This window comes from Esox lucius, chromosome 17 (assembly GCF_011004845.1).
Source record: "Esox lucius isolate fEsoLuc1 chromosome 17, fEsoLuc1.pri, whole genome shotgun sequence".
In the NCBI taxonomy this organism is placed as follows: domain Eukaryota; kingdom Metazoa; phylum Chordata; class Actinopteri; order Esociformes; family Esocidae; genus Esox; species Esox lucius.
In genome coordinates, this window is record NC_047585.1 from 33,509,776 (window position 1) to 33,533,539 (window position 23,764).

Here is a 23,764-nt window from a genome sequence, read left to right on the forward strand (position 1 = left end):
TTCAGTGGGGACAGCTATGCCCCCTGTCTCTGTCTGACCCCTCTTCTAGATGCATTCAGTCACAATAAAAAACAACGCCTGCAGCCTGGCCGGATGAAAATGACGGTCTACTGGAATTGGAGTATTCTGACTGACTGGTAGGGTGTGATTAAATGAGCTCAACTACTGTGTGATCAAAGTTGAACGATGGCTAAGACTAAAGGGTGTAATGCTTAAGTAACACAGTGAGAGATGATTCTGATCCTTGTTTGACAATGAGTCCCTGGTTATAAAATGCTGGGCAGGGCATGACCAGGCTTTAGTTGGTGAACTGTGATCTAGGTGACAGTGTGAGAAATGGGACTTCTAGGAAGAAAAGATCTTAACAATTAATGATTGTATATTTACAACAACCGAACTTACAGTTAGTGCCCTTTAAACTCAAACTCTAATGCCCTTTTTGATTAATAAATAACTATTTTAGAAATACAGTAAATGTAAACAATGAACAGGACTTTATTAGATCAACACTGAAATTGTTCTATTTTCTGTGTCTTTTTTTTTATTTATTTTTTTAGCTAAAACTCTTACACTGTCACATGGGGATTATTTTTTTTAATTCATATTATCTTATTTTTTTCTGAGTTATCGCTGCCTATTAGACATTTGATCCAAATGGATCTGAAAATAAAACACAGTCTGGGTCTTCTGGACCAGCTGAGGAAGATGAGGGAGACCGAGAAGCTGACAGACGTGGTTCTGGTGGCGGAGGGCTCAAGCTTCCCCTGTCACCGCGTGGTCCTGTCAGCCTTCAGCCCTTACTTTCGGGTCATGTTCACCTGTGGCCTGAGGGAGTGCAGTACCAGGGAGGTATTCCTGCGTGACACACCAGCCGACAGCCTGGCTCTGCTGCTGAACTACATGTACGGCTCCAGTCTCCCGCTCAACAACACCAATGTACAGGGGGTCTCTGTCGCCGCCTTTCTTCTGCAAATGGATGAGGTGTTCAACCGCTGCCAGAACCACATGAAGGAGAACATGGACTCGTCCAACTGTCTCGGGGTGTACTACTACGCCCGTGATCTCGGTGCGGAGGAGCTGGCAGACTACGCCCAGCGATACCTGCGGACGCACTTTGTACAGGTGTGCATGAGCGAGGAGATTCTGGAACTTGAGGCCCACCAGCTGGGGGTGCTGTTGAGCTCGGACAACCTCAACGTGTCACGGGAGGAGACCATCCTGGACGTGGTGCTGCGCTGGGTCAAGCGGGACAACGGGGTGGAGGACGGCCGGAGAAGACACCTGGCTGAACTCTTGAGGAAGGTGCGCCTTGCCTTGGTCGCCCCCGATTACCTGAAGGAGGCCATGAGGAGGAATATGTCCCTGTTAGTGGATACAGGGTGTCTAGAGATCATGGAGGAGGCAACAGGGATGCACCAGGTCGCCGTTCCACGTAAACTGAAGCTCCGCTATGGGATGGAGACCACGGATCTGCTGCTCTGCATCGGCAATGAGGGCGGGGGGTTTCGGTCGCGGTACGGAAATTACTCAGAGCGCAGCTTCTGCTACGCCCCGGCCACCGGCCGCACCCACTACATCACGTCTCCGCGCTACGGAGACATTCTCGGATACGTTTGTGCGGGGGTCGTCACTGAGGGCAACGAGATCGTGGTGGCCGGTGAGGCAGGGGTGAGGAAAATGGCCAGGCAGACGGAAAGAAACGTGGAAATATTCAGGTAGGAATCTGGAAGAGCAGAGTGTCATTGTGTGTAAATCATCAGCGGTAAATGGACATGTTGGGTCAGCGATGAGAGCGACAGTCAGAGGGATGCTGTTTATATGCTGTGGCCTATGCTGTGGCCTGATGGAGTGACAGTTCAGTAACACAAAACCGAGGCTTGGCTTACAATGGGCTTTTATAACACTCCTGTGTTGATTTTAGCATTGTGTCTTAATAAAATTGGATTCATCTAATAGCCTCTGTCCCTTACTTGGTTGCCTCCTCAGGTACAGGGTGGAGGCCCAGGGGACCTGGGAGCACCTGACCTCAGCGGAGTACAGAGATTCTTATGCTGTGGGTGCGCTGGGCGATACCATTTACCTGCTGGGAGGCCAGATGAAGCTGAAGAACCAGTACCTCATCACCAACTGTGTGGAGCGTTGGTCCCTGAAGGGTGGGCCGTGGCGTAACGCCGCCCCACTACCCCTGCCGTTAGCCTATCATGCCGTTGTCCCTCTGAAGGACCGTCTCTACGTCCTCGGGGGTCGAACTCCACAGGTAATGAACTACAGAGAAGGGGTTTGAGGTTAAAACAGTCACTGATTCTGACACTGTCTGTGCGTGCACGTGTCGCTTGAGTACCAAAAGTCCAGACAAGCATACTAAACCATGCTAATGTTGAGAGGTGGTGACATTTGGCTGATCCAAACAACCAAAAAAATGTTTTAGCTTAGGGGCTTTTGTTAGGTGTATAGTTTGAATTAGGGTTAGTAGTGTGTGTGTTTGCCCTGTGTGTGGACGGAAAGGCCAGAGCTGCATTTCAGTTTCACAACACTTATGTCCTGTTGATCACACTCACTTGTGTACACACTGTGCCTGAGGCTGAGGCTGACAGTGCGTGACTGTTAGCCAACACCCTCTGTGCCCTCCTCATTCCCCTAACTCTGCACCTGTCCTTGGCAGTGCTGGAGGACGGACGATGAGCCGGATCGCTTGAGCAACCGTCTGCTGGAGTACAACCCTGAGACAAACAAGTGGACAGAGCTGGCTCCCATGGAGTTCTCCAAGTATCGATTTAGCGCTGTGGCGCTCAATGGCGAAATCTACGTAATGGGTACAGTCTATTAGATAAATATTAGATAAGTTCACTTTGAGTCAGAAACCAGTCATTATTTCCCATAATTGATGGTCTTCTTTATCATGTTTCATCTAGGTCAGTTTTTCTTAACCCTGCTTCAGGACGCCCCCCCTGCCCTGCATGTTTTAGGTCCCCCCCTGCCCTAACATACCTCATGTAGTTCATGAAGGACTTGATAATGAGCTGATCATTTGAGTCAGGTGTGACAGAGCAGGGAGAGATGTAAAACATGCAGGGCAGGAGCAGGGTTGAGAAACACTGACCTAGAGCAACCCTTCGAGTTCTCTCCTGAACAAATTTTAACACAAAAACATAAATATTGTCATTGAAAGTTGGACTCACCAATGCATTTTTAAGTACAGAAAAATAAACACCATTTTAATATATGATGACATTTGGTTAAAACAGGTGGCATTGGCTGTGAGGGGTTTGATCGTGGCCAGTCCCGTCATTGTCTTGATGCTGTGGAGATCTACAACCCTGATGCTAATGCCTGGCGGAGAGGGCCCAGACTCCCCTTTCCACAGCTATCCCTACGCAGCAACTCGTCCAACGCTGGAGTAGTAGGGGGCAAGATATATGTGTGTGGATACTACAAAGGAGCTGGTAAATAAACCTACTTTCCTGTAATACATTCAAGACAGGTTTGAGTAAAAGATGATCTGTCCCTTTAAGACTGTTGAAGCAACTGTTCAATTTCACTGCCACACCCAGAGGTTACAGGACACGTCCCTACATACTGTCCATGAGGGCATTTGTGAGTGTGCATTGTATAACTTCAATGTGGTCACATTTCTTCAATTGTTTTATGAAGGCATACAGCTCATTTTGGTGATTCCCGTACAATTTGCCATGTGTTGTCTTTGACAGAATGACATTTCTGGCCTTTCCTAATCCCTGTCTACCTTAGATCGTCATGAAGATATAATCAAGGACATCCTGGAATTCGACCCCTGGGAAAATCGATGGACTGTGGCGGCCAGTCGCGTTCTGATGCATAACTCCTATGATGTCTGCTTGGTGGCCAGCCTAAATCCCCTGGAGCTAATGTCTCCCCCTGCAGACCTGGCAACGCAGTGACAAGCAACAGCTCCTGAGGAGCCCTTCTCAGCTAAAAATAGATTGAGCAAAAAGACCGTGCCCTGCAGTGGGCCAGTAGTCAAAGATCTGTAATGCTGTCTGGACCTGGTGGTGCATGTTGGCGCTAAGAGGCTTACAACCCTGTGTTTAAAACCCTGACCTGAGAGGCGCACTGCACAAAACAACTCTGCACTTGAACTGTATATGCCCTACTTAGTTGCACATCTCGTCAATAGGCAATATACTTTAATATGACATATAGCTTGTAAATATGAATTTTAGGAATTTGTTTTCTATTGTTATAAAATGCCTCTAGAATATATCAAAATAAAAGTATTGACAATTTCTTTACATCTGTGTTGAAAATTATATATTTTTCTCAAGCAAATGAAGCTTACAATTAATGGTCTTTGCTCAGGCTTTAACATGTTTAGTGCTAGAATTAAGAGAGGGTCTTACACATGACTTGTGTTAACCTAGTGTTGGCCTCTTATAACTTCTCCTGTATGACAACAGAACGACCTAACTGCTATAGATAACTCCAAAACCAAAAATAATACAGTAATATAGACAGTTTATCTATTTTGCTTAGTTCTGTTATGTTTGTTAAAAATGCTTCGTTTTCTGGGCAGGCTTGATTTCTGTACATTTTATCAAAAGAAATTAAAAGAATTACCCTGAACCATTAGCCATTTCCTTATTTATGATGCATTAAACAGTTACAGTGCAAAGGATTTGGAAAAGAAGCATAGGGACACAATAACAAAAAAAAATGTAATTAAATTTTTGTGTCGAAAGAAATTAGAGATTAACCAAACTCAAGAATAACACTTCCTTGATTCTTCATCAGTCAGAATCACAGTTTATATCAAACAGATGCCAAAAGCCTCTCTTTCTCTCTGAGGAGAGAACCTCAACCCTAGGCTCAGGTGGTCTTTCATCCCAAGCTGGCCCAGGGTCCCCTGTGGCTACACACACAGATTGGTTACACTCCTGGGACCACATCCTGAAAGGGTGGCGGTATCCAACAGTTTCCCGCTGTTGTTTCTGTGGTTCTGTAACACTGTCCATATGTACCCAGTTGGGATCGTGTTGCTCCTTGCCAGTTGATCTGTTGTCCTGCTTCTGTTGCTGTTTGATAGGCTGTTGGTTCATGCACTGGCCCCTAGCCTTTACGCCACACCTCTGTGGAGGCACCAATGCCCTCCTTCTGCTCCTGAAGGGCTGTTTCAACGGTCTGTGGCCTCTCAGTGTGCATCTCCTCATGGCCCTGCCCTGGTTACATGTCTTTGAGAGGCCCCCATCTGCAGAGGGTAGCTGTTCTGCCGCCTCACCTCCAGTCTCCTTTACACCACACAATGCTTTCTGAGGCGCTGTGACTGCCATCGCGACACAAAGGCCTACATCTTCCAAGTGCCTGTTCTCCTCATCCACCTGGCTGAACCTCTCCATCATTCCTGGTGATGTCTGGACCATGCTGTCCATCACCCCGACAGGGACGGGGTGGAGCTCGGAAACCAAGGTGCCTGTAAGGCCCAGGACTTCCCCTAACATGCGCTGTACTTGACTCTGCTCATGTCTCAGGAACTCTAGATTCTGCAGAAGGCCCTGCATGTGAGAGCTGAGTGCTGTAGTCGCCACACCTGTCTAGGACAGAATACAACAATGTCATGTCTACCCATAATAACTTACACCTCTATCGTGGCCTTATGGAATTCAGAATAAGCATGTAAAATAGTAAACTCGGCAACCACTGTTATGCTGAAATAGGGATGAGGCAGGATACTGGCGCAGGGAGAATAGAAGATCTCAATAAAAGAACTAAGAACAAGCAAAAACTACAGACAAACTGAAAATACAAGTAAACAGAAATGTTACACTGGCGTTGAGAACCAAATAAATCAAGAAACACTACGGAAGGAGGAACTGCAGTAGGGACACTGATAAGCAACACAGGTAAGGGCAATAATAAAAACAGGTGTCCACACAACAGGGAGGGCTTTGGATTTCACTATCCCTGCAGGCTTTGCCATGACGTGACACACATAAACAAAACAGTGTGTGTGTGTGTGTGTGTGTGTGTGTCACAGTAAATATAATGGTATTACGCTCGCTACGAACTCTCACTCATCACGTCTTTATTAGGTGTCAACTCAACAGCAGGAGAAATGTCACCTGTTCTCACCTTAGCGGCTCTATCATCCATCTCCTTCAGCATCTGATTCTGGGTGCTCAGTTTATTCTGCAAGGCCTCAAACTGCTGTGCAAACCCTTCCTGCAAACTGGCTATGTTTTGCTGCACTGTAAGTAAATAGCAACAGATTCTGCTACTTTAAGGCAACCCACATCTATTTTTGTTCCTTATTTGTGTATGTGGCACTACGGCAGGCTTCACAGTGGCATTATGAAGATACTTTCTGGGATGTAATAAATTCATCCACACAATATTTCATGACCCTCATCAGTGTTGCCTATTCTGGTGCAGCTAGCAGTGAGCAATTGCCTGACCTTTGTGGAAAGTATGCAGTGCCTGTGTTCTTTTGTAATCGTAAAAATGCAAATGGTAAGTGCTGCTAGATTTCATGAAGACAATTAAAGAACCTAAATAGATTAGTTTCAACATAACTTGGCCTAAAACATCTAGTTTTCCTAAAAGTATTCAGATCAACTTACATCTCTTTTCAAAATCAGCAAAATCTTTCTTGCCAGACATAGTGCTCTGATCAATGTGATTTAGAGAGAGCTTGATCTGAAACACACATAGAAGCAGGGTTTTACACTATCATATAATCATATCATACACTTGGAAAAACTTATTGTTCTGGACAGTCGGCTTACACATTCGAGGTTGTCACGAAGAAATCCAGAGGTGAGAATGTCACTGATAAAACATGCAATAAAAGACAACAACAATTAAACAACCAGATTCACAAAACAAAATATACTGTAATATCCTGGACATACATTAGCTGCCAATCATAAGACAAAGTTACCTCTCTAACTTTTCTTTTGCCCTTTTCTTGTCCTCTTCAAACTTGTCCAGCACACCAACAGATTTGCCACTTGAAAAGCATGGTGCCTTCACTTTGTCCTTACCATTTCCAAGAAGGAATGGTTTGGTATGGTAACTGCTTAAAGGTTTTGGCTCACTTGCCTGAAACCAATAATCAGCTCATAATCAGCTCATCATAAAACAGAAAACCTACAATTTTACGATTACGATTTTGAGCAAGTCCACTAACTTTAATAGCATATAGGGCCAATCCAGTCATTGTTTTTGTTTTTAAAGCTGATATTACACTTAATGGCTGCACAATGAATCTATGTGATTGACATTTACAGTGCAGCTTGAAAGCATGTGAACTTCTTGTGCAATTATTAAAGTTTTGTGTTTTTTAGTGTTCACCATGAAATCTTAATCAGAACCAGTCTTTTATACCTGACATAATAGGTTTCAATCAATGAAATGCATTTATAAATCCCTTTTTCCAACAGCAGTTGTCACTAAGTGCTTTTACAAAACACCCAGCCTGAAACCCCAAGGAACAAACAACAACAGTGTTGAATTTTAGTGGCTAGGAAAAACTCCCTAGGAAGGCCGAAATTTTGGAAGAAACAGAAAGGAACCAGGCTCAGAGGGGTGACCAGTCCTCTTCTGGCTGTGCCGGGTGAATTTTAAGAGTACAATTTGAAATAATAAAAAATGCATGTGGGCTGATTCCAGGTCAGAAGCATGACATGATGGACAAGGACAGGGGTATATTTTATATGTTCATCAAAGGAGTGGTCAGGGTCGAGGGTAACGCAGAGGTTTCTTACAGTTTTTGGGTTTATAGTTTTATAGTTACCAATTCCAAATGTTGATTTAGGTGAAATCAGTGTGTTGTAGGTTTAGGGGAAATCAATTTGTAGTAGAAAAACTAAAAGAAAAAAGCACTTAGCGAAGGTGCAAACATAAGTGAAGATCTGGGGCTGCTTTTCCTTCTCTGGACCTGGTTGACTACACATCATCAAGGGAACCATGAATTCTGTGGTATACCAGGAGATTCTTGAAAAGAACATCAAGCCATCAGTCAAGGAGCTTAAGCTGGGCCAACAAGGCAACGACCCAAAGCAATCAAGCAAATCTACCAAAGAATCTCTCAAAAGAAAGAAGATTATGTTTTGGATTGGCCAAGTCAAAGTCCTGACCTTAATCCAACCGAGATGATGTGCTAAGAAGCAGGCAATACGTCCCAGGCACCACCTCATACCTCCCTCAAAAGTTCTGTAAGGAGTGGCTAAAATAATATGTTAGAGACTATTGATTAGTGGGCATAGGTTTCATTCAAATTATCGCTGCTAATGGAGGTGCCACAAGCTATTGTATGGGGTTCAGATATTATTGGACGAATGAAATTTTTAAACCACCTTTGTTAAATAAACAATTAATATCATTTAGTTATCTTGTGTCCTTTATTTGCAATGTTTTTATTACGATTTGGGGTTTAGATAAGGATTATATGACTTAATTTAACATTTTATACAAAATATAATGACCATCACTGTAGGGTTCACATACTTTCAAACAGCACTGTAGGTCAAGCCTGTGTATTTGTCATAAATTAACAACTGTAGTTTTCCACTGGAAACTAAGCAGTTCATAAAGAACCAGTATTTCAGGTGCTTGGGCCAAAATGCATGTTGTTTCAGATAAATAGCTGGTAGCCAATTAAATGTCAGGAATGGCTTTCATATTGGCTACTTAAGGTTAAGTGATGGATTGTTCCATCTGAAATTTTGTGAATATGGGTGGAAATGGACGCTAACCAGACCTACCTCCTGTGATTGTGAACTACCAGATGTTCTGTTTGAAAAGGCTGTGTCTTGCAACATTCCCTGCATGTTGTCAGGCAAAAATTGTGATCCAAACAGAAACTGTGAATCTGTCAAGCTGGAGTAGTCACTGGTTGCCTCATTCCTGCTGGTGATTTTGGGTCCACTACAGTACCATAAACAATTAATTAATTACACAAACATTTAAGCTAAAGTAACTATAAAGTAAATTCCAATAATATATTTGAAAATTGTATACATAGACTGCTGCAGAGCAGTATTCGTTCTAGGTACACAATTTTGGTCCTGAGGTTCTTGGCAGACTGTTTAAACTGTAGCTACTTATGCTTACCTGGATCCATTTGGAATGCTTAAAATCTCTTTGATATTCCACATATTAGGATTCATTGTTATTTCTAAAAGAAAAATACCAAAGATAAAAAATTCTAACCCGACAGCAAATGTATTACTTTATCGGTATCTAGCTATTACGTAGTATCTGTACCAGTTTAGCTAGTTGAACTGTTTCATGAACTTCACCTGCCTCGTTTAGATTCTACCAACGTTAACGTTTGTTACATAAGCAGGCTACCGTAGGAAGGCCATACTATGCTAGCTCATAAAACGCGTACTAGTCAGCCAGCTAATTGCATATATCTAGCATATTTTCGGTAATGAACAACACAAACACTACTGGATTAGTTTGATTCGAAAAACTGTTTTCTTACAGAGGTTGGCTAGTCAGCCAAACATTTTATCACGCGCTAGTACCATAACGCACGTGTCGGTAACTCCCGCCTACCTTTCATGTTGTAGAACCCTGCCTCTAAATGACATGACTTGTCTCCTCGTCTACCCTAAGACCAGTAATGTACTGGCTAGTCTAGGGTGGTTTAGGCTTAGCATGGTAGTACTGTGTGTCTAAAGCAATTATAAGGAGATGACAAGTCATTGTAAACTGACAGACCTAGAGGCAAGAAAGATTAAATGGGGAATATGTCAGTCACTCAGATTCATTTTGTAGAAAAATATGATTTGCCCCTTCATAATGAAGGACATAGAGGGAGGCAAGCCATGCCCCACGGGACCTCATGGTGCATTTATCATTTATACAGTTTAAACCCATAACCAAAAATGTATATATTAGAATGGTTTGCAATAAAACTGAAGCATATTTACATACATTTTAATATATTAGGTAAATGTATGTGTCAGATAGACCCCATAACTTTCTCTATCCAGATTGCAATGTCAAGTCATATATAACAATGAATCACTGCAAATCGTCTTCTAATATAAATAACACATTAGAAAAATGTGTAGGATAATTTACCCTGTACTCGGTGATGTGCTTCGGGTCCCTGCTATTGTGAAAATAGCAATGCTGACTGTTTTGAGTACAAGCTAGGACCCAGTATCTATTCCTGTGTTGATAAGTAATTGAAAGAATCGTGAGCATGCAACCCATAAAGTAAACTTGCCTAATCTGTTAACACGTACTAGTCTAGGAACCCCTATTATATCTATTAAGCTGGCTTAATATCAGATCTCCCCCCCACAAATAATTCTTGGTAAATGACATTATAATATCCTACAACCTAGATTTTATGCTTCTCACTGAAACGTGGCTAACAGAAGATTATAGCGCTGCAATTCTTAACGAGACAGCACCCAAAAAATGGTAGGAAAGGGCTCATTGGGTACATCCTCCCATTAAAATGTATTTCCTTTTCATATATATAAACATACATGAAAATATATGAATGCGTCCAAAACTGTAACATTTCCGAACATTTGTTTAAATATACTGTATGTACATATATAGTATATCTTTTGATATCGGTCATTTAAATAGATGTAAATACATGCACATACATTTTGCAAAAATACATTTCAATATATGACTTTTACGTATGGGAAGATGTGATTGTATTTTTGTCCGAGAAACATTTCAACTGTGTTTGGTTTGTTTTTACATTTTGGAACAATCAGTTTAAAAACAGCGATGTGTTGGGTTGAACTAGAACTGCCTCTGTCCATTATAGCTCACTCGTTGCTTCAATCAACACCTCACCACAAACCTACTCAAGTTCTGTTGAATAACATTTGGGGAAACAGGTTGTTCTGTACAGGTAGTTCTGGAAAGGTTTTAAGATTAATTATAGGCATTATTTTCAGGCAATTTTTGCAAGGCAATGTGAAAATAGGCATCAGCTAACCACATGGTAAACATCCTAATGTTTTCCTGCTCAGATGCTTGAAGCATCAACCAGTGGTCATGTTATTTGATAGTTAAATACCTAAGCTAAGTCTAACCTTTTTCCAAATCTTAATCTACTCCCTGACTGACACGTTTAGTTCTCTTTACCTGCTACGTGATCATAACCTCTCATGTTCATTCTCCTAACCTGTCGCATTAAGGTAAATTAAGCCACCCGACACTTTTATTTTGAAGGATTAATATCCGGAAGTCAGTATTGCGTGTCTAATGCTGCTAGTTATTCAACAGCTGTCACCTGTTTCGAGCGTATGTTGTTATTTGAAAAGGTAGCTATTGTATGTATATTTTGCTTAACATTCTGCTTAACAAAACTGTTTTTCTTTCTGATTTATTTAATGCTGTTGAAAGCTAATCTTGCGACATTATCTTATTTCTTATTTTAATGGAAATCTAGTGAAAACTAGTTAGCTAACGTTACATAGCCAGAAGTGCGCATTACGACTTGAGTGTTGGCCGTCATTTTGCGTAGATTGTTATGATATTACCTAGTCTATTATTAGTTTTTTATATTTGCTGTGCGGAAAAATTGTATAACCTAATTTTGCCTAACCTAATTTTGATGCATTTTAGCATGGCTAACGTTAGCCAGTTTGCCTAAGTACTGACTCAGAATATAGGGACAGAGACGATGATTTGACAGGTTTACTCTGAAGCCTAGCTAGAGCGTTCAATTAAAAATCTAGCTGGCCAGTCTGCAAACGTAATGTCAAAATACGTTAATTACGGGTCAAAACGTTTCGCAGACCATCTAACTGCGATCGTTACCTTCTTTTACTCACAGTAACAATAGAACTGCAAAAATGTCGCGTGCCTGTTAGCATGTTTTAAATTATTTGTGAGTTTCAAATCAGTGTTAATAGTGGACAGTGACTCAGTTGAAAAAGTTGGTAGATGAACTTCGCAAAGCTACGACAGCCTGAAAAGGTGAGTATTGGTTTGGGCTCTAGTTCAAAAGTTAGGTATAGTATAAATGGATTACTTCATGCAAAGAGTTAAGTACTGTATTTTTGTAACTATAGACAACGGAGCCAAATTGAGCTCAAATGTATTGAATAAGAAAAGAAAAACGTAACTGAAATATTTCATAATATGAAAAAACTAAATTCAATGAAATTAAAAAAAAATATTCAAACGTGAAAAAGTGTATGCTAAAATCAGTCAATGGATTTTCGCGTCCGATCTTAAAATGTCTTCGTTCAAACACGTTTTTTCCACGTTAGCTTCTTACGATTTCTTCCCACCTTCGTTCGAATCATGTTTTCTCAAAACCAAGTTTTGAGCCTCTATTGGGCATTGAATTCTCGCACCCGATTAGCCATGAATCACACCATTATAAGGGGAAAATCATATAGCCTTTCCGAGCACTGCAAACATTTTATAATGTTTATAAAAAACTTGCTTGGCATTGCTTGACAGACTGCTGATAAAATTGCTTCTCAAATCCATGCTGGATACAGATCTATCTTTTAAATTTTTTGTTGAGTATTACACACTTTTCCTGACACCTCCGCTGTGTATTTCTAGGACTGTTCGGAATATGACTGTGTCATACCTCATGGTTCTTTCAGCAGCGTTGATCCTGATCAGTCATGAAACTCTAGTAACTAAGGTAACATCAAATATTCATGTTTGTACATAACAACGTACAGTGAGGGAAAAAATTATTTGGTCCCATGCTGATTTTGTACGGTTGCCCAGTGACAAAGAAAGGATCGGTCTATAATTTTAATGGTAGGTTTATTTGAACAGTGAGAGACAGAATAACAACAAAGAAATCCTGAAAAACGCATGTCAAAAATGTTATAAATTGATTTACATTTTAATGATTTTAATAATGCAGTGATCATGAGAACGGGACCATAGTCACCAAGTAAACAATTGGTAACTCAAGGTCCCCCTGCTCAAGAAAGCACATGTACAGGCCCCTCTGATGTTTGCCAATGAACATCTGAATGATTCAGAGGAGAACTGGGTGAAAGTGTTGTGGTCAGATGAGACCAAAATTGAGGGACAAAATCCCTTCTGTGCAAACCTGGTGGCCAAATACAAGAAACGTCTGACCTCTGATTGCCAACGGGTTTTTTGCAGAGGGGTAAAATACTTATTTCGCTCATTAAAATGCAAATCAATTCATAACATTTTTGACATGTTTTTCCGGATTTTTTTGTTGTTATTCTGCCTCTCACTTTTCAAATAAACCTGCCATTAAAATTATAGACTGATCATTTCTTTGTCAGTGGGCAAATGTACAAAATCAGCAGGGAATCAAATAATCTTTTCCCTCACTGTACATGAAAAGTTGTGAATGGGACTGGCTTACCTTGGATGTTTGTTGGATTATGTGAACATGTGCTGCTTTTACCCCAATCCATTTTAAAGGATTACAGTTTTTTATTTTTTATTTTAGGCCCTACATCAGAATCTCATTGACTGCTGTGGAGGAAGACATAGAGTGAACAGCTCATGCTCAAATGGCACTCAATGTGAGCCAGGTACAGAACAACTCTGCATCCTTTAATTCATTTAATTAATTGTTAAATCTCCAATGCAGTCTTTTTAATTGCAACCCAGTTTCCAAAAAAAGGTTGGATGCTGTGCAAAATGTAAAGGAAAACAGAATGCGCCGATGTGCAAATTATTTATACGCTATATTCAATAGAAAATAGCTAGTATGAAACATATCAAAGTTGACAATAAGAAATTTTATTGTTTTTTGAAAAAGATGTGCTCAATTTGATGCCAGTAACATGCTTCAAAAGAGTGGGGACAGGGCAACAAAAGACTGGAGAAAAAAAAACAAATTAGGTTAATTGGCAACTGGTCAGTAACATGACTGGGTATAAAAAGGGCATTACTGAGATGATGAGCATATCCGAAGTAAAGATAGGGAGGGTTTCATCACTCTGTGAAAGACTGTGCAGGCAAATAGTGCAATGACGTTTCTCAATGTTAAATTGAAAAGAGTTTGGGGATCTCATCATCTACGGTACATAATATAATTAAAAGATTCAGAGAATCCAGAGCAATCTTTTGTATGCAAGGGTCAAGGCCAAAAACCAATATTGGATGACCATGATCATCAGGCCCTCAAGTAGCACTGCATTAAAAACAGACATGATTCTGTTGTGGACATCACTGCATGGGCTCAGGACTACTTCCTAAAAACATTGTCTGTGAACACAGTGCGTCACTGCGTCCACAAATGCAAGTGATAACTCTACCACGCAAAGAAGAAACCATACACGAACAAGATCCAGAAATGCCACCGCCTTCTCTGGGCCCGGGCTCATTTAAGATGGACACTCATTTAAGTGTAAAATTGTCTTGTGGTCTGACAAATCAAAATTTGAAATTATGTTTGGGAATCATGGATGCCACATCATCTGGACTAAAGAGGAGAGGGACCATCCAGCTTCTTATCAGCGCACAGTTTAAAAGCCAACATCCGTGATAGTATGGTGGTTCATAGTGCACATGGCATGGGTGACTTGCACATTTGTGAAGGCACCATTAATGGTTAACAATATATACAGGTTGTGAAGCGACATGCTACCATCCAGATGAAATTTTTCAGGGAAGGCCTTGCTTATATCCCCAAGACAATGCCGAACCATATTCTCCACGAATTTCAACAGTACAGCTCCGTAGTAAAAGTGTCAGTGCTAAACAAGCCTGCCTGCAGTCCAGACCTGTCACCCATTGAAAACATTTGGCGCATTATGAAACGAAAAATATAACAAAGGAGACCCCGAACTGTTGAGCAGCTGCAGTCCTATATCAAGCAAGAATGGGAATACATTTCACTTTCAAAACATCATTGCATTCAGTTTTTACAGTATCTCACAAAAGTGAGTACACCCCTCACATTTTTGTAAATATTTAATTATATATTTTCCTGTGACAACACTGAAGAAATTACACTTTGCTGCAATGTAAAGTAGTGAGTGTACAGTTTGTATTACAGTGTACATTTGCTGTCCCTTCAAAATAACTCAACACACAGCCATTAATGTCTAAACCGCTGGCAACAAAAGTGAGTACACGCCCAATTAGCCATTTTCCCTCCCCGGTGTCATGTGACTTGTTAGTGTTACAAGGTCTCGGGTGTGAATGGGGAGCAGGTGTGTTAAATTTGGTGTCATCGCTCTCACACTCCCTCATACTGGTCACTGGAGGTTCAACATGGCACCTCATGGCAAAGAACTCTCTGAGGATCTGAAAAAAAGAATTGTTGCTCTACATAAAGATGGCCTAGGCTATAAGAAGATTGCCAAGGCCCTGAAACTGAGCTGCAGTACGTTGGCCGAGACCATACTGCGGTTTAACAGGATAGGTTCCACTCAGAATAGGCCTCGTCACTGTCGACCAAAGAAGTTGAGTGCACGTGCTCAGCGTCATATTCTGAGGTTGTATTTGGGAAGTGGACGTATGAGTGCTGCCAGCCTTGCTGTAATCCCAGAAGGAAGCCTCTTCTAAAGATGATGCACAAAGAATGCCCGCAAACAGTTTGCTGAAGACAAGTGGACTTATGACATGGATTTCTGGAACCATGTCCTGTGGTCTGATGAGACCAAGAAACTTGTTTGGTTCAGATGGTGTCAAGCGTGTGTGGTGGGAACCAGGTGAGGAGTACAAAGACAAGTGTGTCTTGCCTACAGTCAAGCATAGTGGTGGGAGTGTCATGGTCTGGGGCTGCATGAGTGCTGCCGGCACTGGAAGCTACAGTTCATTGAGGGAACCATGAATGCCAACATGTACTGTGTCATACTGAAGCAGAGCATGATCCCCTTCCTACAGAGACTGGGCCGCAGGGCAGTATTCCAACTTGATAACGACCCCAAAGACACCTCCAAGACGACCACAGCCTTGCTAAAGAAGCTGAGGGTAAAGGTGATGGACTGGCCAAGCATGTCTCCAGACCTAAACCCTATTGAGCATCTGTGGGGCATCCTTAAACGGGAGGTGGGGGAGCGCAAGGTCTCTAACCTCCAACAGCTCTGTGATGTCATCATGGAGGAGTGGAAGAGGACTCCAGTGACAACCTGTGAAGCTCTGGTGAACTCCATGCCCAAGAGGGTTAAGGCAGTGCTGGAAAATTATGGTGGTCACACAAAATATTGACACTTTGGGCCCAATTTGGACATTTTCACTTAGGGGTGTACTCACTTATGTTGCCAGCGGTTTAGACTTTAATGGCTGTGTGTTGTGTTATTTTGAGGGGACAGCAAATTTACACTGTTATACAAGCTGTACACTCACTACTTTACATTGTAGCAAAGTGCCATTTCTTCAATGTTGTCACATGAAAAGATAATCAAATATATACAAAAATGTGAGGGGTGTACTCTTTTGTGAGATACTGTATTCACATTTCTATAGACCATTACAGCTTTTTTGGAATACATTTTAAATCTTCTGTGTATGTCTAATGAATCAGTTTATGCTCCGTCATTTGAAATTCAGAGAAAGCCAGTGTATTGCTGATGTATTTACCAGAGGCTCCTTTTGCTGTTTAGATGCTTTGTATAATACGAAAGGGCGCAGAACACTTAAATCTGTTGACTTAATCAGTCATTGAAACTTATGTCCTAGTATTGAATTATTATTTAACTAGTAGTGGAGAGTTAGTTTTATGGATTAGATTTGTTGATTAGGATTAGGAAAGAGATTGCCTTGTTTTTCCAACATTTCAGCTTCATCCAATCTGATTTTCTCAGGATGCTATCAGCGTGTCCTGGAGAACAGCACAGCTGTGTGTTGGCCCTGTGACTTGGCGGTTTCTGATCTTGAGAACTTCACTGCTTGCAACTACAGTAAGAGCACAAGAATGGGACATAATATTATGGGTATTACTGACTCAGAAATCTGGATTCAAAAAGGGGTTGTGGGTTTTCCACAGGTGTCCTTCCCTAACTAGTATGTATTTTCCCCTTCTAAAGCATACGTCACAGACAGAACCAATCGTACAACAATAACTACAGTCCTACCCAAAATTGGTAAGACATTGTGCAAGTTCTTCTTTACATAACATTGTGCCAGTTATTTTAGACTTAACTCTTGCACATGTGCAGTTCCTTTTTTAAATGTATTCACCCCCCCCCCCCCCCTTCGATCTTTGTTTGTGTTACAACATGAATTCTAAATTGATTTAATTAGGAGTTTTTTATTTTACTTCAAAATGATTGATGTTTTGGGGGTTGATCAGTGGCACCAAAAAGTTTCGAGAGCCACGCTATACAATATGAGGCCAGGCTAGTTGGGCTGTATGTCTCATGAGAACAAAGAGCTGAACTGTGTGTCCACTGGGAGTGATGAGGGTGCAACATGTCTTTGTGTGAACAGGAGGTCCTGGTGTGGCAGCATCCCTTTTGTTTGGAACATTGTTGATCAGCCTCTTCTTGATTCTCTCCGTTGCCTCCTTCTTCTACCTCAAACGCTCCAACCGACTTCCAGGTATCTTCTACCAGCAGAATAAGGGTACGTTTTTCCTCTTGACTGGTTGACTTTGAATAAGTGTTTACAGTCTTTTTTTTTTATTGTGTGCTCCTAATATAAAATGGTAATCATGTGTCTGGTGTACATTTACAGGCTTCATATTCCAACCAAGCGAGGCAGTAAGACATTTTCAATTTATTGTGCAATGTTCACATTTTTAAAAATGGAGTATATGTCTTAAATATTATATACAATACTATAAAAAGACTCTGAATACAAGACTCTGGTTTTCATCTTTCCAGGCTGTCATGATCCCATCAGCTACATCTTCAGGTAGGAACATTTCACAACAACACGTCACAACTTCAGACAGGGGTTTTACGTAGGACAATTTGTGCATTTGTGTAAAACATGAAGAATTTCTCAACATTTTCTTTTGCTCCTTTATCCTTGCACACGTGTAGTCAGAGTTTAAACTACAGGCAGTTTTTGGGATTCTTAGACTCACTCCTCAAGATCAAGTTTCGTTTACCGTAGTCCCCTCTCTCCATTGTGTTCGGTAGTTAGGAAACCCAGATACGTGAGGAGGGAGAGGCCTTCGGCCAACTCCGGACCTAGCGCTGCAACCATCCCCACCTCCGCCACCACCACTGTCTATAATGTGTAGGGAGCGAGGAGGTCTGAGCCAGCCTGCTAGCAGATGCAAGCGGAGGGGGGCACGTACCGTGAGTCGGTGTGGTTGAAGTCCTGCCCTTCTACTGTGTTGTCAAACAGGACCATTCACTCAAAAGAAAGGGGTGTCAGCTGTCTGTGTCTGCAGTATCTGCGGTAGCTCATTTGCTTATCTAAATGTTAAATAGACATTTGGTTATTTAATTTGTTTTTTTTTAATGTAATTTCGGTCAAAAATTTGACCAATTATTTATTACATTTGCTATGTAAAGAATGGGTGGAGGTGGATTAGGAATCTTCAGTAATGATATTGAACTAGTCCATGCTGTTTTTGATACTGTAATTTAGTGAATCTTCTCTCAGGAGTTTTAAATTGTAGACTTTTTTCCCTGTATGTTCTTTGAGCACTGGACCAAACTGAATGTATTGTCATTGTCTTCTTGTACTAAACAAATGCGCATATACAAACACTACAGACGGCTTACCAAGCAGCACACACCAATAACATTAACACATGATCTGCTGGCTGTGAGATGTCTTGCATTACTTAATTAAACATGACAAGATGGATTGTCAGAACATGTTTATGCACCACTGCACATAAGCTATTACTTTTATTCCTTTTTGATTTGAAGCCTTGTTTTTGAGCTTACATTTTGAAATGTGCTGAGACCGATGAAAAAAGTGATGTCTGTTTCCAAATATTCGTTTTAAATGTGCACTAAATTGAAGTTATTGCTGTGCCATGTATGTGATGTGCTCAAAGATATCTCAAAGGAATAGGGGTGATTATTTAAAGACGGGAGGACTTTGGTTAATTGTCTTTCGTTAGTTATTGGGAATGTGGGGATATTCTGTGGCCTTTTAGCAGCACCTTGTATTCAGTCAAGGCTAATTTTTATTTTGCTGGAGCACTGGTAAAATGGTTTTGTTTTGTAAAATTTAAGGGTGATTGAGTGAATTTATGGAAAGGATTTTTTAAGTTTGTTTTTTTAGTTATTTATGCTGAAAGAACTGTGAAGATGTTTCAGGACTAGTATGACTGGTTTTTCTAGTTTTGTATGTACAGTATGCATGAATCATCTGAAATGATGGTATTTCAAACAAAACAAGAAAAACTTGTAAAACAGCTTTCTCCCCAGAGTATTTGTCCTTTGATCATTAACTGTTGCAAAGCAATTTGTAAAATTGTTACACGTGTACATACCCTTTTTATTTGACAAATATTGTATTGTTTTTGTATCGCAGTATTTTGTACTAATGGATTCATGTTTTTTTGGTAATTGAAGTATGTTTTGATTCTAAAGTTTCTGTGTATGGTTTACAATAATAAAGCACCTTTCTCTTATTAGTTTGTGTGGTTTTATTTTAAGTATTACTGTTGCTAAATATTTGATCAGCTATGGATAGGATGTTGTAAAATCTTTAGTTGAGCAAGTCTTCTGCATATGGTAAATATGTTTGGTATAGTAACAGAATGTGTTATTTTTAATCACTGAAGGTAGCTAAGATAGATTGGAGCTCCTTTCCAAAGGTTGAGTTCAAGTTACTAGCCTTCCATAATACCAACAAAATGTAAGAAACACTTGAGAGCATGACTCAAATATACAAAGTACAGGTGCTGGTCATAAAATTTGAATATCATCAAGTTGATTTAATTCAGTTATTCCATTCAAAAAGTGAAACTTGCATAATGTATACATACATTCCACACAGACATATATTTCAAGTGTTTATTTCTTTTAATTTTGATGATTTTATAACTGACAACTAATGAACTGACACAATCTGCTCTGGTGGCTGGTAGTGGCCCACTGCTATTTGCACATAAAAGCTGTTCTGGTGGCTGGTAGTGGCCCACTGCTATTTGCAGACACTGTATTTGTAGACACCCTTTATTAGTAGACACTTGTGTTGGTGTTTTCCTCATTGTGGTTGATGCATAATGCAGCTCTGGAAAAAATTTAGACCAATGTTTTTGTTCCTTTCCAAAAATTTTGAAAAGGAAAGTATTGAGTGAGGAACAGAAGCATTCAGTTTGCAGTGGTGTCTTAATTTTTTTCCATAACTGTATATGTTGTTACTCTTGAATAATTAATGTAGAAAGAAGTAAAGACTAATCCTTGAAACAATGAGGCATAGCTATGTAATGTGTAACCTAGGATGAGGAAATAGTGTTTGAAAATAGCTCTCTGATAAGGGCCTACTTAGGGGAAAATGTCTTCATGGCGGTTTAGATAAGCTTTATTGTGGCAATAAGTCAGGGAACAGATTCTGGATGACTAATGACCAAATGGTTGTCTCAGCCTTAACAATGCCTTTTATTGTCCATGGAGAAAAACAGTGAGCTGTCAAACTCCCTCCTATTCCTCAAATTATTTTGGAGGATACACCTTTTCATTTGAATTCTTTTTTAATATTCATTGTGGGGTGTTGAAACCGTTTTGTCTGTATTCAGTGATAGTTTGACATACTGTACTTGACTAACCTTAGGAATTTACATCAACCATTTCATATTACAACAGGGACTACACCAACATAACGAACTTGTTAAATTTCAGTTCACTCATAATAACCCAACAACAAAAAATTATATTAGATCAAAAGAATTTCAATGAGATACACAATAGAATCTTTATAATGTGTATGTCCTTGATAGTAATGTTACTCATGTATTTTAAATTGTCAAATATATCTAATCCAACAAATACACACATTCATTTATATCCTGACTAAATTCAACACCCATTGCCCCATACATAACGTCTCACTTGTTTATAACTATTAATTTGGTTAACATGGACTTGAAGTTTTGAAGGAAATATCCCTCCCTCAGTTCAGGGTAATTAAATCTGGATCATTAAGGTCCAGTGCTAAAGAGTGAATCTTAGAGAATGCATTCATGGTAAATATTGAATATTCCCAATTATCTTTAAATTTGAATTCCTCTGAAAACCTACAATATGGATTGAATTGAATCTTGGTTGCAATGAACGTTATAATGACCCAAGTCATCACATCTTTTACGATGCTGGGATTTCTATATTGACTTTTTGAGTACACATGAAATGTAATGAGCAATAAAAAATATTTTTATCACATGGTTCTATGTTTAGACCTTTGATAACTGGTGGAGAAGTAAGGGTTTGTTTTGGTTGATATTCCTGGGGTATTTGATGTACTGTATGAAAGTATACAGCCTGTGTTGGTATTCGTTTTTTTAAGTATAATAAATAGGTAATATTACATGGAGCCTTACAATAGGCCCTTTATTTGGAACTCCGCCATTTACACACACACACCAAAGTTTGCCATAGCAGGAAGCTCTCTTTATTATTTACAGTAAAGCTCACAAAAATGTGATAAAATGCTTTGTCACCATTATGTGGCTGTGTGTGTGTTTGAGCTAGAGTGAGTGAGTGCTTTGTTTGTTTTTCCAATTTCCCTCCATGGTATTTCCCTCCCTCTTCTCATCTCCACTTCAGACGTGTGGAAGCACTCCAGGTGCAGGTGAGAATGGCGTTTTAGTACACAGAAAGCAGAGAAGGCTGGAAGAGGACAGAGTGAGTAACTGAGGCAAACTGAAGATTCAGAAAGATAGAAACGTTGCTTTTGATGCTCCATCAATTGCCCAAATTCTGATCCCTGGACAAAAGGGAAACTCCCCTGGAAATAAAGAGAAATTAATTTGATACTATTATTAAAACCCCTCCCTGTAAGTAAGACTTTTACTTCTCCTTTTAATGTAATAGTTTGGGATGGAATAATATAAGTCGGTTGTTCTATCATGCATATTGCTTTGCTGTTGTGAGATGGCAAGAAGTCACAAAGGAAGATTTTTTCTAATGTGATATGGTAATTTACTTTAACTTATGCTAGATTAACTGATATTAGAGTAAACATATATTAGAGTAAAAATATTATCAAGCTTAAACGTACATTTTTTAATTGGCACCTGTAACTCACAGGTAAAGCAGAAAATATTTTTATTTAGTTGGTATGGAGTTCCCTGAGAACATTCTTAGTAACAGCATCAGCCACAGCAGAAATTAGGGGATAGAACTACAGATTTCTCACCTTTCCGGCCCGAGCTGATGACCTGTAGTAACCTTTCTCTAACTGGTCAGATGCTCAACCCGCTGAAAGACATGCTGTACCATGTCATATTGCCTCACCTATAAAAGTAAGGGAGATTCAGGAAGTTGACTTCTTAGACAATGATTAATATGCTGGATATAACATCAGTCTGGGCTGTTAACAAAGACATTCAAGGACCCAGATCAATAAGGAAATGGGTATTTCTGTAAAAACGTCATTTTCTCATCATTGTTTCCTTATAGTATCAACATTACTCATAATACATATAATACATATCCGAGGCAGGACAGACAGAATAAGGTCAAAATATCAGACTGGATCGCCTAAAAACCTGTACATTAAGGAGAAGCAAGCCATCTACATAGCGAAGGAACACAGTTCACGCTACAAAATATATTGGATGAATCAAGTTGCCAACATATTTTGCCAAATTGACAGGATAATTAGGCAGTGTCCGTTATTTTTCTTAAAGGTGTATCAACAAAACGTAATGTCAACCTAAATGATTTTTAACAGTCACTTGCATGTTTTGCTGTAGGTGTTATATAAAACAGAAGGAAGAGTAAACCATGAAGGCCATCGAGGTCTGGCACACACAGGGCACAGACACAGCGCCCAGGGAAGATGAGGAGAACGACCCTTCACCAGTGAACAAGCCGGAGTGCTCCATCTGTTTCAGTACTTACGACAACGTCTTCAAGACCCCCAAGTTGCTGGACTGCGCCCACACCATCTGCCTGGAGTGTGTCACTCGGATCATGGCCGTGTCCACAGAACACGAGGGTGGCCAGATATCCTGTCCCCTCTGCAGGCGTCCCACCTCCATCCCCACCAACGGCCCCCCGGCCCTCGTCACCAGCCTGGAGGTGCTCGGCAGGCTCCCCGTCCACCTGCAACGAGAGGAGAGGGTGTGGCTGGAGGCAGAGAAGTTGTGTTACTACAACAGCCCCTCCACGTGTATCTGCATTGACGTTGGGAGGGTCCGGGAGGAGGCCTCATCCCGGCGGACTGAGGCTGGACGAGGGAGACGTATGTGGGGCAGACGATGCCTCTGCAGCTTCTTCTCAGACCGGAAACAGCTAGTGTTCTTCCTGGTGCTGCTTGTCCTGCTGGTGTGTGTCATCATATGGCCACTGCGGTGTTACTTCAGCACTGGATCAGTACGCTGTTTCAGGACACTGGTGACCACCACAGTGGGACAAACCTCCACGCCCTCTGTATGTCCGAACGCCACTAAACTGGCCTGAGTGACACGAGACACTGTCCGTGTGCTGCCAAGGTCCCGGGACACCTTGTTGTCAGAGATGACACCACTACTCGCAAAGGACCATGAACGGTGAGATTGAAAGGCTAGCTAGCTATCCTGGCTGATTATTATTTTTTGTCTGAAATGTCATAGACTGCAAATTGTGATTTCCAACTTAGGTAATGATGACCAACTTAAAACAAGTTGCACTGAAAGATGTAGTTAAATCAGTAGTTAAATTATATATATATATTGTATATACACTCACCTAAAGGATTATTAGGAACACCTGTTCAATTT

The 23,764-nt window shown here is 40.6% G+C and overlaps 4 protein-coding genes across 10 annotated transcripts; 3 read left to right on the forward strand and 1 right to left on the reverse strand.

Moving 5' to 3' along the window:
- On the forward strand, positions 1 to 4,268 carry kbtbd12 (kelch repeat and BTB (POZ) domain containing 12). Of its 3 annotated transcripts, none has more exons than XM_010881013.3 (6): positions 1 to 137; positions 558 to 1,715; positions 1,987 to 2,257; positions 2,663 to 2,813; positions 3,246 to 3,443; positions 3,748 to 4,268. In XM_010881013.3, exons 2-6 carry the CDS (start codon positions 655 to 657, stop codon positions 3,915 to 3,917), a joined length of 1,851 nt encoding a protein of 616 aa, XP_010879315.1. In that variant the 5' UTR covers positions 1 to 137; positions 558 to 654; the 3' UTR covers positions 3,918 to 4,268. The 3 variants fall into 3 exon arrangements, with proteins under 3 accessions (XP_010879315.1, XP_019911503.1, XP_010879316.1); XM_020055944.2 differs by having other exon boundaries at positions 625 to 1,715; XM_010881014.3 differs by having other exon boundaries at positions 697 to 1,715.
- A 203-nt stretch (positions 4,269 to 4,471) lies between these two features.
- On the reverse strand, positions 4,472 to 9,667 carry iho1 (interactor of HORMAD1 1). Of its 3 annotated transcripts, none has more exons than XM_010881065.4 (8): positions 9,535 to 9,666; positions 9,085 to 9,148; positions 8,736 to 8,898; positions 6,911 to 7,071; positions 6,756 to 6,798; positions 6,591 to 6,666; positions 6,103 to 6,218; positions 4,472 to 5,564 (listed from the first exon to the last, which is right to left on the reverse strand). In XM_010881065.4, exons 1-8 carry the CDS (start codon positions 9,539 to 9,541, stop codon positions 4,764 to 4,766), a joined length of 1,431 nt encoding a protein of 476 aa, XP_010879367.2. In that variant the 5' UTR covers positions 9,542 to 9,666; the 3' UTR covers positions 4,472 to 4,763. The 3 variants fall into 3 exon arrangements, with proteins under 3 accessions (XP_010879367.2, XP_019911504.2, XP_019911505.2); XM_020055945.3 differs by having other exon boundaries at positions 9,238 to 9,666; XM_020055946.3 differs by lacking the exon at positions 6,103 to 6,218 and having other exon boundaries at positions 4,472 to 5,560; positions 9,535 to 9,667.
- A 1,510-nt stretch (positions 9,668 to 11,177) lies between these two features.
- On the forward strand, positions 11,178 to 19,468 carry c17h1orf159 (chromosome 17 C1orf159 homolog). Of its 3 annotated transcripts, none has more exons than XM_020055947.2 (9): positions 11,178 to 11,279; positions 12,538 to 12,622; positions 13,421 to 13,505; positions 16,731 to 16,826; positions 16,953 to 17,009; positions 17,356 to 17,490; positions 17,602 to 17,627; positions 17,751 to 17,781; positions 18,012 to 19,468. In XM_020055947.2, exons 1-9 carry the CDS (start codon positions 11,221 to 11,223, stop codon positions 18,113 to 18,115), a joined length of 678 nt encoding a protein of 225 aa, XP_019911506.1. In that variant the 5' UTR covers positions 11,178 to 11,220; the 3' UTR covers positions 18,116 to 19,468. The 3 variants fall into 3 exon arrangements, with proteins under 3 accessions (XP_019911506.1, XP_019911507.1, XP_010879317.1); XM_020055948.2 differs by having other exon boundaries at positions 11,265 to 11,288; XM_010881015.3 differs by lacking the exon at positions 11,178 to 11,279 and adding an exon at positions 11,359 to 11,937.
- Positions 19,469 to 21,475: 2,007 nt separating this feature from the next.
- LOC105016881 (RING finger protein 223) lies at positions 21,476 to 23,747 on the forward strand. The gene is made up of 2 exons (XM_010881016.4): positions 21,476 to 21,835; positions 22,757 to 23,747. The coding sequence occupies exon 2, from the start codon at positions 22,788 to 22,790 to the stop codon at positions 23,463 to 23,465; it is 678 nt and encodes a 225-aa protein (XP_010879318.2). The 5' UTR covers positions 21,476 to 21,835; positions 22,757 to 22,787; the 3' UTR covers positions 23,466 to 23,747.
- The last annotated feature ends 17 nt before the right edge of the window (positions 23,748 to 23,764 follow it).

Bases quoted from the DNA above. Each gene is read 5' to 3' on its own strand.
- LOC105016881 (XM_010881016.4), top strand. From the start codon at position 22,788: ATGAAGGCCATCGAGGTCTGGCACACACAGGGCACAGACACAGCGCCC.
- kbtbd12 (XM_010881013.3), top strand. From the start codon at position 655: ATGGATCTGAAAATAAAACACAGTCTGGGTCTTCTGGACCAGCTGAGG. The intron at 2,258-2,662 runs GTAATGAACTAC...TGTCCTTGGCAG, and splicing joins TCGGGGGTCGAACTCCACAG to TGCTGGAGGACGGACGATGA. The intron at 3,444-3,747 runs GTAAATAAACCT...TGTCTACCTTAG, and splicing joins TGGATACTACAAAGGAGCTG to ATCGTCATGAAGATATAATC.
- iho1 (XM_010881065.4), bottom strand. The intron at 6,667-6,755 runs GTAAGCCGACTG...TGTGTGTTTCAG, and splicing joins TTCGTGACAACCTCGAATGT to ATCAAGCTCTCTCTAAATCA. The intron at 5,565-6,102 runs GTGAGAACAGGT...ATTCTGTCCTAG, and splicing joins TGGATGATAGAGCCGCTAAG to ACAGGTGTGGCGACTACAGC.
- c17h1orf159 (XM_020055947.2), top strand. From the start codon at position 11,221: ATGCTGCTAGTTATTCAACAGCTGTCACCTGTTTCGAGCGTATGTTGT. The intron at 17,010-17,355 runs GTAAGACATTGT...TTGTGTGAACAG, and splicing joins TACAGTCCTACCCAAAATTG to GAGGTCCTGGTGTGGCAGCA. The intron at 17,628-17,750 runs GTAAGACATTTT...TCATCTTTCCAG, and splicing joins TATTCCAACCAAGCGAGGCA to GCTGTCATGATCCCATCAGC.